General features: G+C 33.9%; 2 protein-coding genes across 5 annotated transcripts; one reads left to right on the top strand and one right to left on the bottom strand.

Moving 5' to 3' along the window:
• Positions 1 to 2,146: 2,146 nt before the first annotated feature.
• Positions 2,147 to 6,319, top strand: LOC139895638 (uncharacterized). 3 transcript variants are annotated; one of them, XM_071878152.1, is made up of 12 exons: positions 2,147 to 2,311; positions 2,498 to 2,678; positions 2,801 to 2,865; positions 3,519 to 3,750; positions 3,942 to 4,015; positions 4,087 to 4,140; positions 4,379 to 4,496; positions 4,726 to 4,772; positions 4,892 to 4,918; positions 5,432 to 5,507; positions 5,606 to 5,739; positions 5,824 to 6,319. In XM_071878152.1, the coding sequence occupies exons 1-12, from the start codon at positions 2,258 to 2,260 to the stop codon at positions 5,920 to 5,922; spliced, it is 1,161 nt and encodes a 386-aa protein (XP_071734253.1). In that variant the 5' UTR covers positions 2,147 to 2,257; the 3' UTR covers positions 5,923 to 6,319. The 3 variants fall into 3 exon arrangements, with proteins under 3 accessions (XP_071734253.1, XP_071734255.1, XP_071734254.1); XM_071878154.1 differs by having other exon boundaries at positions 5,462 to 5,507; XM_071878153.1 differs by having other exon boundaries at positions 3,942 to 4,000; positions 5,824 to 6,318.
• Positions 6,320 to 7,952: 1,633 nt separating this feature from the next.
• Positions 7,953 to 13,009, bottom strand: LOC139895639 (uncharacterized). 2 transcript variants are annotated; one of them, XM_071878156.1, is made up of 9 exons: positions 12,750 to 13,009; positions 12,401 to 12,647; positions 12,139 to 12,288; positions 11,196 to 11,253; positions 10,972 to 11,064; positions 10,488 to 10,553; positions 10,048 to 10,139; positions 8,597 to 8,656; positions 7,953 to 8,453 (listed from the first exon to the last, which is right to left on the bottom strand). In XM_071878156.1, the coding sequence occupies exons 1-9, from the start codon at positions 12,932 to 12,934 to the stop codon at positions 8,208 to 8,210; spliced, it is 1,197 nt and encodes a 398-aa protein (XP_071734257.1). In that variant the 5' UTR covers positions 12,935 to 13,009; the 3' UTR covers positions 7,953 to 8,207. The 2 variants fall into 2 exon arrangements, with proteins under 2 accessions (XP_071734257.1, XP_071734256.1); XM_071878155.1 differs by having other exon boundaries at positions 12,401 to 12,650.
• Positions 13,010 to 13,391: the final 382 nt, after the last annotated feature.

A 13,391-nucleotide genomic window follows, 5' to 3' on the forward strand; every position in this document is an offset into this window, starting at 1 on the left:
AAAGCAATTTCAATCAATGTCAATCATAATTCAGTTGATCATATCTTTTAATTCGTTCACCGAAATTACGCGATTTCTAAATGAAAAGTTATTGATTTTTCGCCAGCTTTCCAAAAACATGCATATCATATACCTTTTATCAGTAATATATGTATTTACTTCGTGATTCATCATAACTGTTTAACGACAAAATTTAGCATACAAGCATGCATAAATATATATACTCGAGCACTAGACATGGATACACAATTAATGTATAAAAGATAAAATATGAGTGCTTACGTATCAATATTGAGATTCAATATTGTAGGAAAGTACGTAGACGCAACAGAGATGATAAACACTAGGTTTGTCTTGCGAATAATACCCATGAATATTACCCATAACTTCCATAGTTATAACCCATAATTTCCTTAGCTCTATCCCGTTTGAAAACCCATTTTGAAAGTGACACGCTCATGACCTCGTCGTAGTATTTTATGTATAAATAATAATAATAATAATACTAATACTACTAATAATGATAAGATTAATAATAATATTAATCTTAATAATAATAATAATAATAATAATAATAATAATAATATATAATTTAAATATATACTGAGTAAAATGATTGAAGAAAAATAATTGAACGAAATCGAGTTTTTATAGTATGTGACCTGCTACAGTACCCCATGCGATCGCATGAGTTTTCAGTGTTTTTGCCATGCGATCGCATGGCCGCCTTATCCGTTTTTGTTTGCTAGTTCGTCGACATCAAATAGTGTTTACTGTAGCAAATAGTGTTACTGTAGCAAATAGTGTTTTACTGTAGGAAAGTCGTTTTTACTTGTACATATATATATATACATACATATAATTGTTCATGAATCGTCGAGAACAACCGAAAGGTATTTGAATATATGAAATTCAAAAATTTTGAGATTCAGTTTTACAGACTTTGCTTATCGCGTCAGAAATGTTGATCATACAAAGATTAAGTTTAAATTTGATCAGAAATTTCCGGGTCATCACAGGAAGGAAATGAAATTAAGTGAAAAGATTATTCAGTGTAATGTTTTCTTTAAAGCCTCATTTAAATTGGAAGGATTCTCTTCCTTTCTTTTCATTTAATTTCATTTCTTTCCCAAACAATTTATGTAACAGACCGTCTGTTCATTATTTGTATTATAAAAAAATGAAATGAGATAGGAATGAACGAGAGAAAAGTGGAATCCTTTAAAAATGGGGAGTGAATCGTACAACCCTAGAAATTATCGGTACACCACTAACTATGCTTTAGAGAGTTGTACTGTACAACACCATATTGCATATTTAGGGTGTGTTTGAACGAAATTAGTTGGAGTTTGAGCTTGTTAGGGGAACTGGAGCTTATGGGTTAGAGCTGGAGCAAGAGCTTATTATAAAAGTTAGTAACTAGAGCTTATTATCTTTTAGAAGTGCTTGATAAACTAGATGAAGCTTATTTTTCAGTTCATAAGCTCTACATTTTTCATAAGCTACTATAAGTAACTTATTTTTTAAGGGCTTATGATTTTTATTAGGTCTACTTTTTATGTCTACCAAATAAAGCTTATTACTTGGAGCTTATTAAAATCATAAGCTCAAGCTCCTACAAGCTCTCATAAGCTAGTGCGTAAAACACAAACTTAGTGGTGTATGGATAATTTTAGTGGTGTACGAATCATCACATTTTGAAATGGGAGTAGAGTTGTATGTACATATATGGAGTATTATAGTGTAGATTTTGGTGTGTTCTTGTATAATGTTCGTTAGGCGATCTTTTCAACATAAACTCTGTATTCGTAGCGGTTAATTTATATAATGCTTGCGTTAAAGAAAATGATTTTGCTACAATGTGCCACCATGACATATGATAAGATGCATTGATGATGGTAATTGTTTCCTTAAATAAATTAAATGATATTCAATAATGTTGAAAGATGACAAAATAAAATGTGTATTTAATATTATTTTGTCTTTACAGGGCAAGTTTTGAGTTAATAAATGTTTTTTAACATGTATCATATGGCACATGTTTAAAAAAAAAAAATTGTAAAAATTAGAACACAATTTTCACCCATTTCATTTTATTTTGTTTTTTTTTTTTTACCCAAATGTATAACTCGGAACAAAGCGTAAATTCTCAAACCCCAACTGTTGTCACCTGGGTTTTCTATCATTAGGGTTTACAGTGGGTAGCTGGTGAGTGATTGGAGTTAGGGTTTTGGCATCGATCCACAATAAAGTAAAGATGAGCAGTAGCTCGTCTCGAGAATATTCTCCAGACTGGCTTCGTACCACCCAGGTTTGATTATACATTCATTCATTCATTTAACTAAATCAGTCTACTAGAAGCGAAATTGAAAGCTCGATAGCTATTAGCTTGTTGTTCATAACATATTGAATTGTCTGTTTGATTATTATTATTGTTGTAATTGATGATTATTATTGTTATAATTATTATTATTATTATTATTCTATTTGATGACAGGCTCCGCCAACAATATCAATTTTGACATTGTCCTCAAGTTCCGAATCTCCTCCTCATAATGTAACTAGTGAGGATGAGAGAGATGACCAACTTCCTATAAGCTCTGTGATCAAGAAGAAAACATCACAACTCACATCTCCAAGTATATTACAACAGACAACAAAGAGAACCAGGCCTGAAGGTGTAATAATACATCATTCTACATTCATCTTTATTAATATGGTTATACCCAAAGTATATTTTATGGAATGATTATTTTATATTCTGATGTTCATATGTTATCCATTGTCTCTATACGTACAGGTAACAAAGGAGGAGATTGGGAAGGTGCAAAGGGTAAAAGTCCAGAGAACCCTTCTAATCCTCAAGTGAGAGACTTATAAATGTAGTTATGTTTAGCATTCATATATTTCTTTCTTTCTTAGTAATTTTCTTGGAAGCAAGAGGAGGTTTTAGTCTTGTTTCCATACTGCATTCGGGTTCTATAACTATAAGGTCACATGAGAAGAGGACTTGAACTTATTCACACAATTAAATTTTTAGTTTTATGTCAGGAATATGATCATCGGATTGACTATAATAACCTATTACTACACTAAAAGTGTGTCCAATAGTCTGTCTGTACCACATGATTCATTAAACGGATGTTCTGAAAGCTAGCTAGCTTTCTCTGTCTGTACCACAATCGATGATACCTCTTACTTACTACTCTCTCTCTCTCTCTCTCTCTCTCTCTCTCTATATATATATATATATATATATATATATATATATATATATATATATATATATATATATATATATATATATATATATATATATATATATATATATATATATATATATATACATATAGTTTTGTACGCGGACTTTCATGTCTTCCACCTTCTCTTTACTTTCCGTAAATTTATTACCTACAATGGATGAGTTATATTTCCAAGGTAAGGAAAATTTGCTTTAAACCAACTTGCTGCAGCCTTATGTTGTTATTGTAAGTTAATAATTATGATGATGTGATCAGGAACCTAAAAATCTAGATTGGACATTGCCTTATGATTCTGGGTATGAGTTATCTGATCATGAAATGGGTCAACATCCAAATGAGTATAGAAAGGATGATGGTGTTTTGGACACTTCTGAGGTCTCTTCACTTAAAGGAGGAGCTTCAAAGTTGGATTCTCCTCCTAAGAAGAGGCCAAAGGTGGAAGATATGGTAACTACGGTAACAAAAGGGAAGAATGTGACAAAAAAAGGTACAGTATATACATTGAGTTTAACTGATTATGTTGCCGTTGGCTGTTTGTTTACTACTACTACTACTGTAGTATCTTTAAAATGAGAATTTTGATTAATACTAATCTTTGTTTGATTAGTTTGGTTGTTTGAGACTTGGGTCTGAGTTGGAATGGATTGTTAAGCTACTTTTTTGTTTACACTGCTACAGAGAATGATGGCGACCTAAGGATGTTAGAAGGAGAAACTAGTGTGAAGCACGAACCTTACGTAATTAAATTCCAAGTTGTCCCTTTATTGTTTGTGGTATAATTACTTTACTTTCTTGTTTCATTACAATACACATGACATTGCAGATTTCATCGTCAAGGTTGCCTTTGGTGCTTTCTGATAAAGTCCAATATTCTAAGGTAGGTCTGATATGCTTACTACCTTAGTCAGTTGATATTTTGTTAATGTTTTTTATCCGAGGGTGGGAACGAGAGAGGGCTACAATTGATTCCATATGTTGATATCAGATTACACAAGCGAAAGTGAAGACTTTTCCCCTATTATGACACTATACATCGGGATTTGATAGCTGTCCTGTTTCCCCGTTGGATTCTATTTTTATTTGTATGTTAGTGATTTATCTCAATTTTTTTCCAGGCGCTTGTGGAGTGTGAAGGTGAATCCATTGATCTAAGTGGTGATTTGGGTTCTGTTGGGAGAGTGGTTATTTCAGATTCCCCATCTGGTGATCAAAATATGTTTTTGGATTTGAAAGGTACATTATCTTTCTTTCTTGCAGTGGATCTCTGGTATGGTTGTATTATCATCATAATATCATATAGCCATAAGCTCAGTTCATTGTGTATTGTATCCAATTATGAACCTGCAAGCTTATTGGTGGGAAGTTTTTCAACTTTCTCCGCTTTCATTAAATACACACCAATACTTGTATTTTTTATATTTATTTATTTTATTTATTTTTTATTTATTTTTTTGTTTTTCAGGAACTATCTACAAAACTTCAATAATACCTTCAAGAACTTTCTGTGTTGTAAGTAGCATGTCAAGTTTCTCTCCCAACCTGCAAATTCGTGTAATTTTGCATCATGTTATTGAAATTGTTCTGAGATGATCTTAAATATATCTAACATATTCATTGTTTTTCTTTAGGTTAGCTTTGGCCAGTCAGAAGCAAAGGTGAGTTTTCTAGTTGGATGCCATCCTTTTAATTTTTTACCCTCCGTTATCTTAACTGATCAGATGCATGATAATTTGTTATCATACATCTAATGTACGTTAACGTGCTTTGAAAATAAAAAAAAAATAAAAAATTTATTTTTATTTTCTGAATCTACACAATGAATACCAACCCCAGATATTTATTTTTAAATCTAAACTCTAATTTTAATGTTATAAAAATAACAATTTACTTATCCCCTTATCCCCCGAAGAGGTGCTTAGCTCTGGATCTTCTCCATATGTATGTATGTATGTATGTATGTATGTATGTATGTATGTATGTATGTATGTATGTATGTATGTATGTGTGTGTGTGTGTACGTACGTATATATATACGTATACGTATACATACGTATACGTATATATATACATACGTATACGTATATATATACATACGTATACATATACGTATATACGTATATATATGTAATTTTTAGTTTATACACTGTCTTTATTTCTATTTTTATCAGATAGAGGCAATAATGAATGACTTCATTCAGCTGAAGCCACAATCGAATGTTTATGAAGCTGAAACCATGGTTGAAGGTCAGGATTTCCTTTTGATGGCTTTGGTAGATGTTCTAGCTTGTATTATCTATTTTCTCACCTTTTCTTTTTTTGGTTTTTTTGTGTGTTGGAAATAGGAACCCTGGAAGGATTTTCATTTGATTCCGAAGATGAAGCTGATAAGCATATTATTCATAGAACTGATGAAAATGAGGATGCTGAGCTACTACAAGCCAATGGGAAAGGCAGAGGAAAATCTGAAAAAACATCTGTATGGCTGTTGCTTTTACTTTAACTATGTGTGTGCAACATAAATATCTAATTAAGCACTTTGCTAATGTTATTTCCGTTTCAGGAAGCACCAAAAAAGAAAGGAAAAACGACTGTGAAAAAGCCAGCAAAGAAGGTCAAAAGGAAAGGTCCGATTGCAAAGAAAACAAAGACAAAAAAATGAGTGATGCAACTACAAAAATGTCCAGGATGCTGTTATAAATTTCTTTTAATCAGTTTTCCCAGTCCTGGTGGCTTAGGTTTACACAGAGAAGAGACACTGTAGCAGTAGTAGTAGATTGTGTAGGAGAGTGTTGCTATGATGATTTGTGGCGACTTGTGTGATAATGAAACTCAAGGCGCTTTTATATACATTGTTCATAGCTTGTGGTTTCGTCTACTTATTTTCCATTCCTTGGATTCATCTGTCACCCTTGTAAAAACCTAGATTAATACGGAGTACCATATTAATCTTTTTTAGAAGCACGCCAATTAGTTTATTCATAATCATCTAATTAATCGGTGACCGGTTTGTAATCAAATTTAGTACATCAAAGTCGGATTTCTCTTTATGAAATAAAAAGCCCTCTTTATGCTCTCAAAGACCAACACAAGCTTTTACAGAAGTGATCGCTACGCTCATTTGGACAACCTCTAATAGCAAGAGTCCAACCTTTGTTGCATTGGTTCGAGTTCACACGCCTTCTATTTTGTATATATGATAGGTTAATTTGTTTTAAGTCATTGTTGGTGAATATTTTCAAATTTGTTGAGGTCGACCTCCCAAAAGAATCTCTGGCTCACATTGTCCTTGGAAAATCCCTGGAAGATGGGCTATTGTTGTGCCCGTGCTATCGGCAAAATGCGAAAAGAAGTGCTTAATAGCATGGAGGTTTACTCGGAAGCACAATGTCGACTTTGAATGTGTTTGGCGGGGTAAAAAATGGTCATCAAAAGAAGAAGTCTGGGTGGAATGGTTCATTGTTTCTTAGTGACAAAGGAGATGATATTCTTATCGGGTCTATCGAGAAGACGACGACGACTAAGGTTGATTTTCTGGTTGGGCATAACTCGGTTCCGATTTCACTTGTTGGTATAGGATCGGGATCTTCCCAAGACGATCATGGTTCATCTTTCTCTTCTTTCGATTATAAGTCAAGGATGGGAAACACGGTCAAGTTCTTTATCAAGCCGGACATGAGGGGCAAGAAGGCGTCCAAGGCGGCGAGCAATCTCGGTAAACGATTTGGTTTCGTATTTTGTTTATAGTTTTTTGCAGGGCTTTCTCGGTAGTATTCTCGGTTTAATCGTATTTGGTTGGTTTCATGTTGGTTTTAGGTGTTTTCTAGTCGTAGCTTGTGTTATTAGTCGGTTTGGTTGTTTGTAGTTGTTAGTTGTACTGTATTGCTAGGTTATTTTTTTGTTGAGTTAGTCGGTTTGGTTCAATTGGTTGTGTATGGATCGCTTCGCCCCTAGTTTAGCTCGGTGGATTGTTCCAGTTGTGAGGCTTGCTCTTGTTGCTTTTTAAGGTGTATAGTATATAGTGATCCCGGGTGGTCTGTATTCTAGTTTTTGCAGGGCTTTTTCACATGAAAGTCCTAACTTCTATATAATGTTTATAGCTTTTGGCCAAAAATAAAAAGAAAAAAAAGAAAAAAAAAAAAAAAAAAAAAACACAATATTTTTGAATTTGAATTTAGATTAGAAGTCTCGAGTATTGGAATTTAAACGATTATGTTTATGTTCACTACGACAAACTTTTAAAAGTTTCAATGATTTTTTTTGTGAAAACAATTTTGTGAAGGTTCGCATTCATAAGCGTATAAAAAGTTTATTCGTTGAAGAGTATCAAGAGCTAGATATTTTATACAATTGCCAAATAAAAAATTTTGCTCATGTATTTGAAGTTAGTGTCTTAGATTTTATACACACACAAAATTTGTGTAATTAGTAAAAGGGATGGAAAGTGGTTTAGACAGGAGAAAAGCCTTTGGTGGGGGGGGGGGGGGGGGGGGGGGGGGGGGTGGGGGCTTTTGCTGCAACGGTAACGGTAGATTCTCTCAGGTAGAGTAAATGTTCAGATGTGGTCGACGTTCCCCCTCCGTACCAGCTTTACAAGCAGTTCATGATACAAATAATCAGGAGGTAAACAGAATATAAATAATAAGTCAAGCTCCTCCAAGTAGTGGTGCGTTCATATATTAAGATAAAGCAAGATCAATTTATTAACATATGTTTTCCATCCATGATTTAACAAGGGATTCTAAATTTGCTTCACATTCAAAGAAGATCACTACAAGTTCACAACTGCATTCTCCAAATTCATTTGTCTAAAACTACAAGTAACAAATATATATGCAAAAAAAACAGACAATATTTGAATCCTATTGGACACCGTTAGTAACATGAATAAAAAAAAGCAAGCTCATGAGTGAGAGTGTTTTTCAATGGAATGATTGTTGTTGATCTTCAGTTGTTCCTTTTGTCTTGAAGGGAAAATACAGGTGAAGTTAGACTAGAATTCAGTGAGTGACTCTTGTCATTAGTAGTAGCATATGATGATTCACTCTTCTTAGTAGTAGCGCCTGGCATGGACTTTGGCAGGGCAGCATTTCCAGAGTCATGATGACCAATTAAGGTTTTGTATATGGTAAGAGCCTGAGCCATCATGCTGGCAGGGTTTGAACCATTCATCGGAAGCAACATTGTCGTACTCTACATTAATAATCACATACATACCAACCAACCAACCAACCATAAAGCTTAGGAAGAATACTAGTCCTTTATTTATTACAGTATTATACTCCGAGTTAATTTTTTAATACCAAATCAAGACCTTATTAAGGAAGGATACTCACCTCCTTTGCCACATTTCCAAAAGCGTTGACGTACTGCTCTGCAACACGCAAGCTTGCTGCCTGCAAACCAAACCAAACCAAACCACCTTTCAGCTTCAATGTGTTAAATACAGGAGGCTCAATCTCTCCACTCACATATATATAGTTTTTTTAGATCGAAAATTCGAGATTTGGCAAAAGCGGGCAATGCAACTTGGCACATGGTCCCCAAACATTAACTCTAGATACTTAAACCAGCAGCAAAAAGGGATTGACCAACATCTAAAACCCAAGCTAGTTAAAACACACAAGTATTAACAGGGTACTGTCAGATGGTAAATATACAGGGTACTGTCAAATAAATAAATAAATATATATATATATATATATATATATATATATATATATATATATATATATATATATATATATATATATATAGTGGTAGGATCAAGAGGGAAGTAACCAATCGGGGGGAAGCGGGGGGAAGCAAAAACTTTTTTTTTATTTCGTTTTTTGAAAAAACTTTGTTCACGAACATTATAGATGGGATGAAAATATGAACATTTAGTAGAGACACTTTGTGATAAATGTTTTTATTTTGGCGGGAAAACGCTCGAAGAAGTAATATATAACAATTATCGTGTTTTTCGAGCGTATGTTGAGGTTTTAGCTATTGGGGTTTAGATATTAGGGTTTATAGGGTTTAGATATTAGGGTTTAGAAATTTAGGGTTTAGGGTTTAGATTTAGGATTTAGATTGAGTTTTTAACACGAACGGTTTAGAGTTTAGGGTTTGGTGTTTTGGGTTTATGGAATAAACCCAAAACACCAAACCCTAAACCCTAAACCCTAAACCGGGCTAAATTTTACTTCACAAAACATGGAAAAAAAAACATTCATATTCTTCACGAACAATATTATCTTGAATGTTATTTTTGTCGATCGTTTTCCCGCCTAAATAATAACATTCATCACGAAGTGTCTCTTCTAAATGTTCATATTTTCGTGTGATCTTGATGCCGGAAAAAAAAAATTCCAAAAAAACGGGGAAAAAAAAAATTTGCTTCCCCCCACTTCCCCCGATTGGTTACTTCCCCATTGATCTTGCCCCTATATATATATATATATATATATATATATATATATATATATATATATATATATATATATATATTATTGGAGAAATAAGAATTTGGTGTTGACACAAGTACACCCCTACACATATAGAAATTTATATGCCAAATTAGCAGGGGACAACAATCTTCATATCCTATCTTTGCAAATACCATTTATTACTAGATATTACTAGAAAGATTGGACCAAAGGCCCCGGACAGTAAAGTACAAAAGATGACCCATACCATATATGGAACTTCAACAGTTGAAGAAGAAATAACATAAATTTACACAACTATCAAAAGTATTGTGACAAGTATGGAAATATGATACTAAGGAGATTGAGGAGATTACCTCAACTCCTCCAGATTCTTTAAGAACTTGAGAAACCAATGCAATTCCTTTATTTGTTGCTTGAGCTCTAGCCAAAATAGCCTCTGCCTCTCCTGAATCAGCAGCATATTTGTTTGTTACTTAGTTAGTTAGATAGTTAGGTTAAAATATAGTTCCATACACAAGAAACAGCAAACTATATATATAATATATAAAATACATAAATAAATAAAAAAGTGAATCGACATCTAATATTTATATAACACATTGATAAATCATACATATGTTTAACAAAAGCCGATCGGTAGTATCAAACTTGTGAAGCAAGCGGAAAATCGGTATACGTATCCCATTGAAAAACACTATGGTAACTGACAAGAGAGCAATGCAGGTAGGTGTCCACTATATCTATCTATATTTTAGATTCATAACTTAAAAATAAATGCCAACAGACTTCTTACCCTGAGCTTCTAACATCATCGAGCTCTTCTTTCCGTCAGCAATGTTAATGTGTGCTTGCCTTTCTCCTGAAGATTATTAGATAAGCACAAGTTAAAAGCAAACTTCTTATATATGTTATTATTATATTTCTGCGAGTTCAACAGTAAACTACCTACATTACAGTTCCATTCCCACAAAGAGTAGTACATTGTAAATTAATCATTACCCCCCGTAAAGGTTCTTTGTATTAGCAACCACATGACATTTATTTAAGACTATAGGGGTGCTAGGGTAAGATGATGATGATGATGATGGCTCCTAGATTTTCTCATACACTTGTTGGAATTCATTCTTAAAATGTTTCAATCAGTTACCGAAGATGAATGTAATTAAATAAGGTGTAATTGTGAATCATCTAAAATGGACAATAATCATGCATACCAACAACACAAAAGTTATCAAGGGTGTAAACAGATAACCATAATAGTGAAGTTTAGTTACCACCTTCCGATTCCAAAATCTGGGCTCTCTTTTTACGCTCAGCTTCAGCCTGCATCTCCATAGCTGCCTTTACACCGCGAGGAGGAGATATATCCCCTGCATACATACATATCATAAGATTGGATATAAATCATTTAAGTGAGATGCCAAGTACTAGTTACAACAAAGTTTTTTCTCAAGTATATATCAACTTATAAATTAAATATTTTTAAACAATGTATGTTTACTGATTTCATAACGGAGGCATTGCAATCCCCAATCTCTTGCGGCTTCATTGATTGCTATCTGCAAAACAACAGGATTATCACAGCCAATAAATCTGAGCACATTAATGTTCAAACTCCCAACTCTTTTTACCATGTTAACAAGGATCAACATTACACACAAAATAAAAACATCGATGCATAAAGTGTGCAGCAAGAGTCACTCTACAATGATTTCATATATGATAAAATATGTGACATAACTTTTGTAGTGCCATCCGCACAAAAATATACTATGAAGACCAAAGCATATAATTTGTTCAGGAGTTGGTAACTTATAACTATGAGCAAGACACAAATGCCTGACGAGTGACAAATAGCACAATAAAATTAAATTGAAAAAAAAAACCGCGTTTCCAGTATGACAAAGATGTCTCAAAATTCTATTCTCACAGTTTATATCAAATTTTTAACCCCGTACAAACCCACCAACCATAAAACCTAAAGGGTGATAGACGCATACTACATCAAAAGAATTAGACAAACCTAACCTATTGCAGTGGATTTAATCCTGGCCATAAAAAGATAAGAGGTGAAATCAACCAATGATCTGTAAGAAGGTTTTTTTCTGTCAATAGGAGCAGCAGGCTTTTATTACAAACAATTTTTACGTCAAAATGTTTGTAGAGCGTAAATAGTATCGTTCAAGCAAATATCTACATACTACACCACCTGATGTCACCCTTCGGGCTCTATGTCACCTACTATCCTCTTCTAGGAAAATTATCAAACTAAGGTTGTTACAGGACAAAAGCTACTATAAAGGCAACATAAAATGTACTGTATTTGAGTAGGCACGAATAAATCCTAGATGAACACACTTTTAACAAACACAAGTAAAGTAATTCTGAAGAGGAATATCATAATAAGATACAAGTAAATAAAATAAAAAAAGGGATTGACTGACCACTATCTTTTCATTCAAGGTGTCTCTTTCTTCAAAAGTTTTATCGAGGGTGATCTTGCCAAGCTCACTACGCATAGTGGTCTGTGCAAGCTGAATGACAGCATAAAGTGGATTTTCCACACCATAGGATGCCAGTTTAGGGTCAACAATCTGTAGGTTAGAATAATCATCTCGCCATTAAGTAATTATAATAATTACAATATAAATAATTAAGTAATATTAATTAAAAAAAAAAAGTAGGTAGTAGTAGCAGTAGTAGTACCTTAACATAGAGTACTCCATCAATCAAGATGCTGACATTGTCTTTGGTAATAGCAGATTGATCAGGAACAGGAATGGCTTCTTCTTTGAGAGAATGGACGTAAGCAATTTTGTCAACAAACGGAATCAACAAGTGAATCCCTGGTTCTAAAGTTTTTGCATACTTTCCAAATCTTTCAATTACGAATGCCTTCTTCTCAGGGACTATCCGGACCCCCCAATTAACAGGTGCTGGACTCTCATAACTACTACTATTCATTATTATTATTATTATTATTATTATTATTAAATTATTCATTCATTGTCAATCAGAAAGAAAGTAAGATGTAATTGTATGTATGATAAATTACCTGTTGCTGGGATCTCGAGAGGCACGGTAGTAGTGGCGGAGTAACAAAGGGGGCGATGGATGAAAGTGAGGATTAGAAAAAAGCAGAGCCGACAACGACGACTGAATAATCGGCAATTGTCCTCGTCGACTGTTGAGTAATCTCAGAGCGTTAATGGCACCGTGAGATCTCAATAACCGACTCATTTTCTGAGGAGCAAACCCTGGAGAAGAAAGCCCTACCTAAACCCAAACGCCCCTTTTCTTTTCCTTTCCTTTTTTTTTGCTACAACTTTCTTGTTGGTTTTGGGTTGGTCCAACACATAAATATGCCCGCCCGGAAAAAATAGTTAAAGATCTACTAGCACTACCCAAACGCCCCTTTTCGACTTGTTACCGACATAACTGATATGGTTAGATTTTCGGGGAAGGTATCTCGATAGTTTCTCAGCCGTTCATAAGTAGGGATTCGTTTGACTGAAGCTTGACGGTGTTTCGTCTTGTTGACGGAAGCCTTTAGGTTTTTATTATCTGGGGTTCATTTTGGTTTGATGTTTGCGGTCTCGTTAAGGGTAGGGATTGTAACGACCCGGCTTTTTCGACTTATGTTTGTGCTTGTTACTTTCTCGAAACTGCGTATTTGTGCGTACTGTGTTAGATTTTG

Source organism: Rutidosis leptorrhynchoides, chromosome 3 (assembly GCF_046630445.1).
Source record: "Rutidosis leptorrhynchoides isolate AG116_Rl617_1_P2 chromosome 3, CSIRO_AGI_Rlap_v1, whole genome shotgun sequence".
In the NCBI taxonomy this organism is placed as follows: domain Eukaryota; kingdom Viridiplantae; phylum Streptophyta; class Magnoliopsida; order Asterales; family Asteraceae; genus Rutidosis; species Rutidosis leptorrhynchoides.

What these genes read in the sequence shown, in the direction of transcription:
- LOC139895638 (XM_071878152.1), top strand. Translation starts at nt 2,258, where the DNA reads ATGAGCAGTAGCTCGTCTCGAGAATATTCTCCAGACTGGCTTCGTACC. An exon ending in CTTACGTAATTAAATTCCAA is followed by an intron (nt 4,016 to 4,086) that starts GTTGTCCCTTTA and finishes ATGACATTGCAG; the next exon opens with ATTTCATCGTCAAGGTTGCC. An exon ending in CTTCAAGAACTTTCTGTGTT is followed by an intron (nt 4,773 to 4,891) that starts GTAAGTAGCATG and finishes GTTTTTCTTTAG; the next exon opens with GTTAGCTTTGGCCAGTCAGA.
- LOC139895639 (XM_071878155.1), bottom strand. Translation starts at nt 12,934, where the DNA reads ATGAGTCGGTTATTGAGATCTCACGGTGCCATTAACGCTCTGAGATTA. An exon ending in ATGGAGTACTCTATGTTAAG is followed by an intron (nt 12,289 to 12,400) that starts GTACTACTACTG and finishes TCTAACCTACAG; the next exon opens with ATTGTTGACCCTAAACTGGC. An exon ending in CCTTGAATGAAAAGATAGTG is followed by an intron (nt 11,254 to 12,138) that starts GTCAGTCAATCC and finishes GTTGTTTTGCAG; the next exon opens with ATAGCAATCAATGAAGCCGC.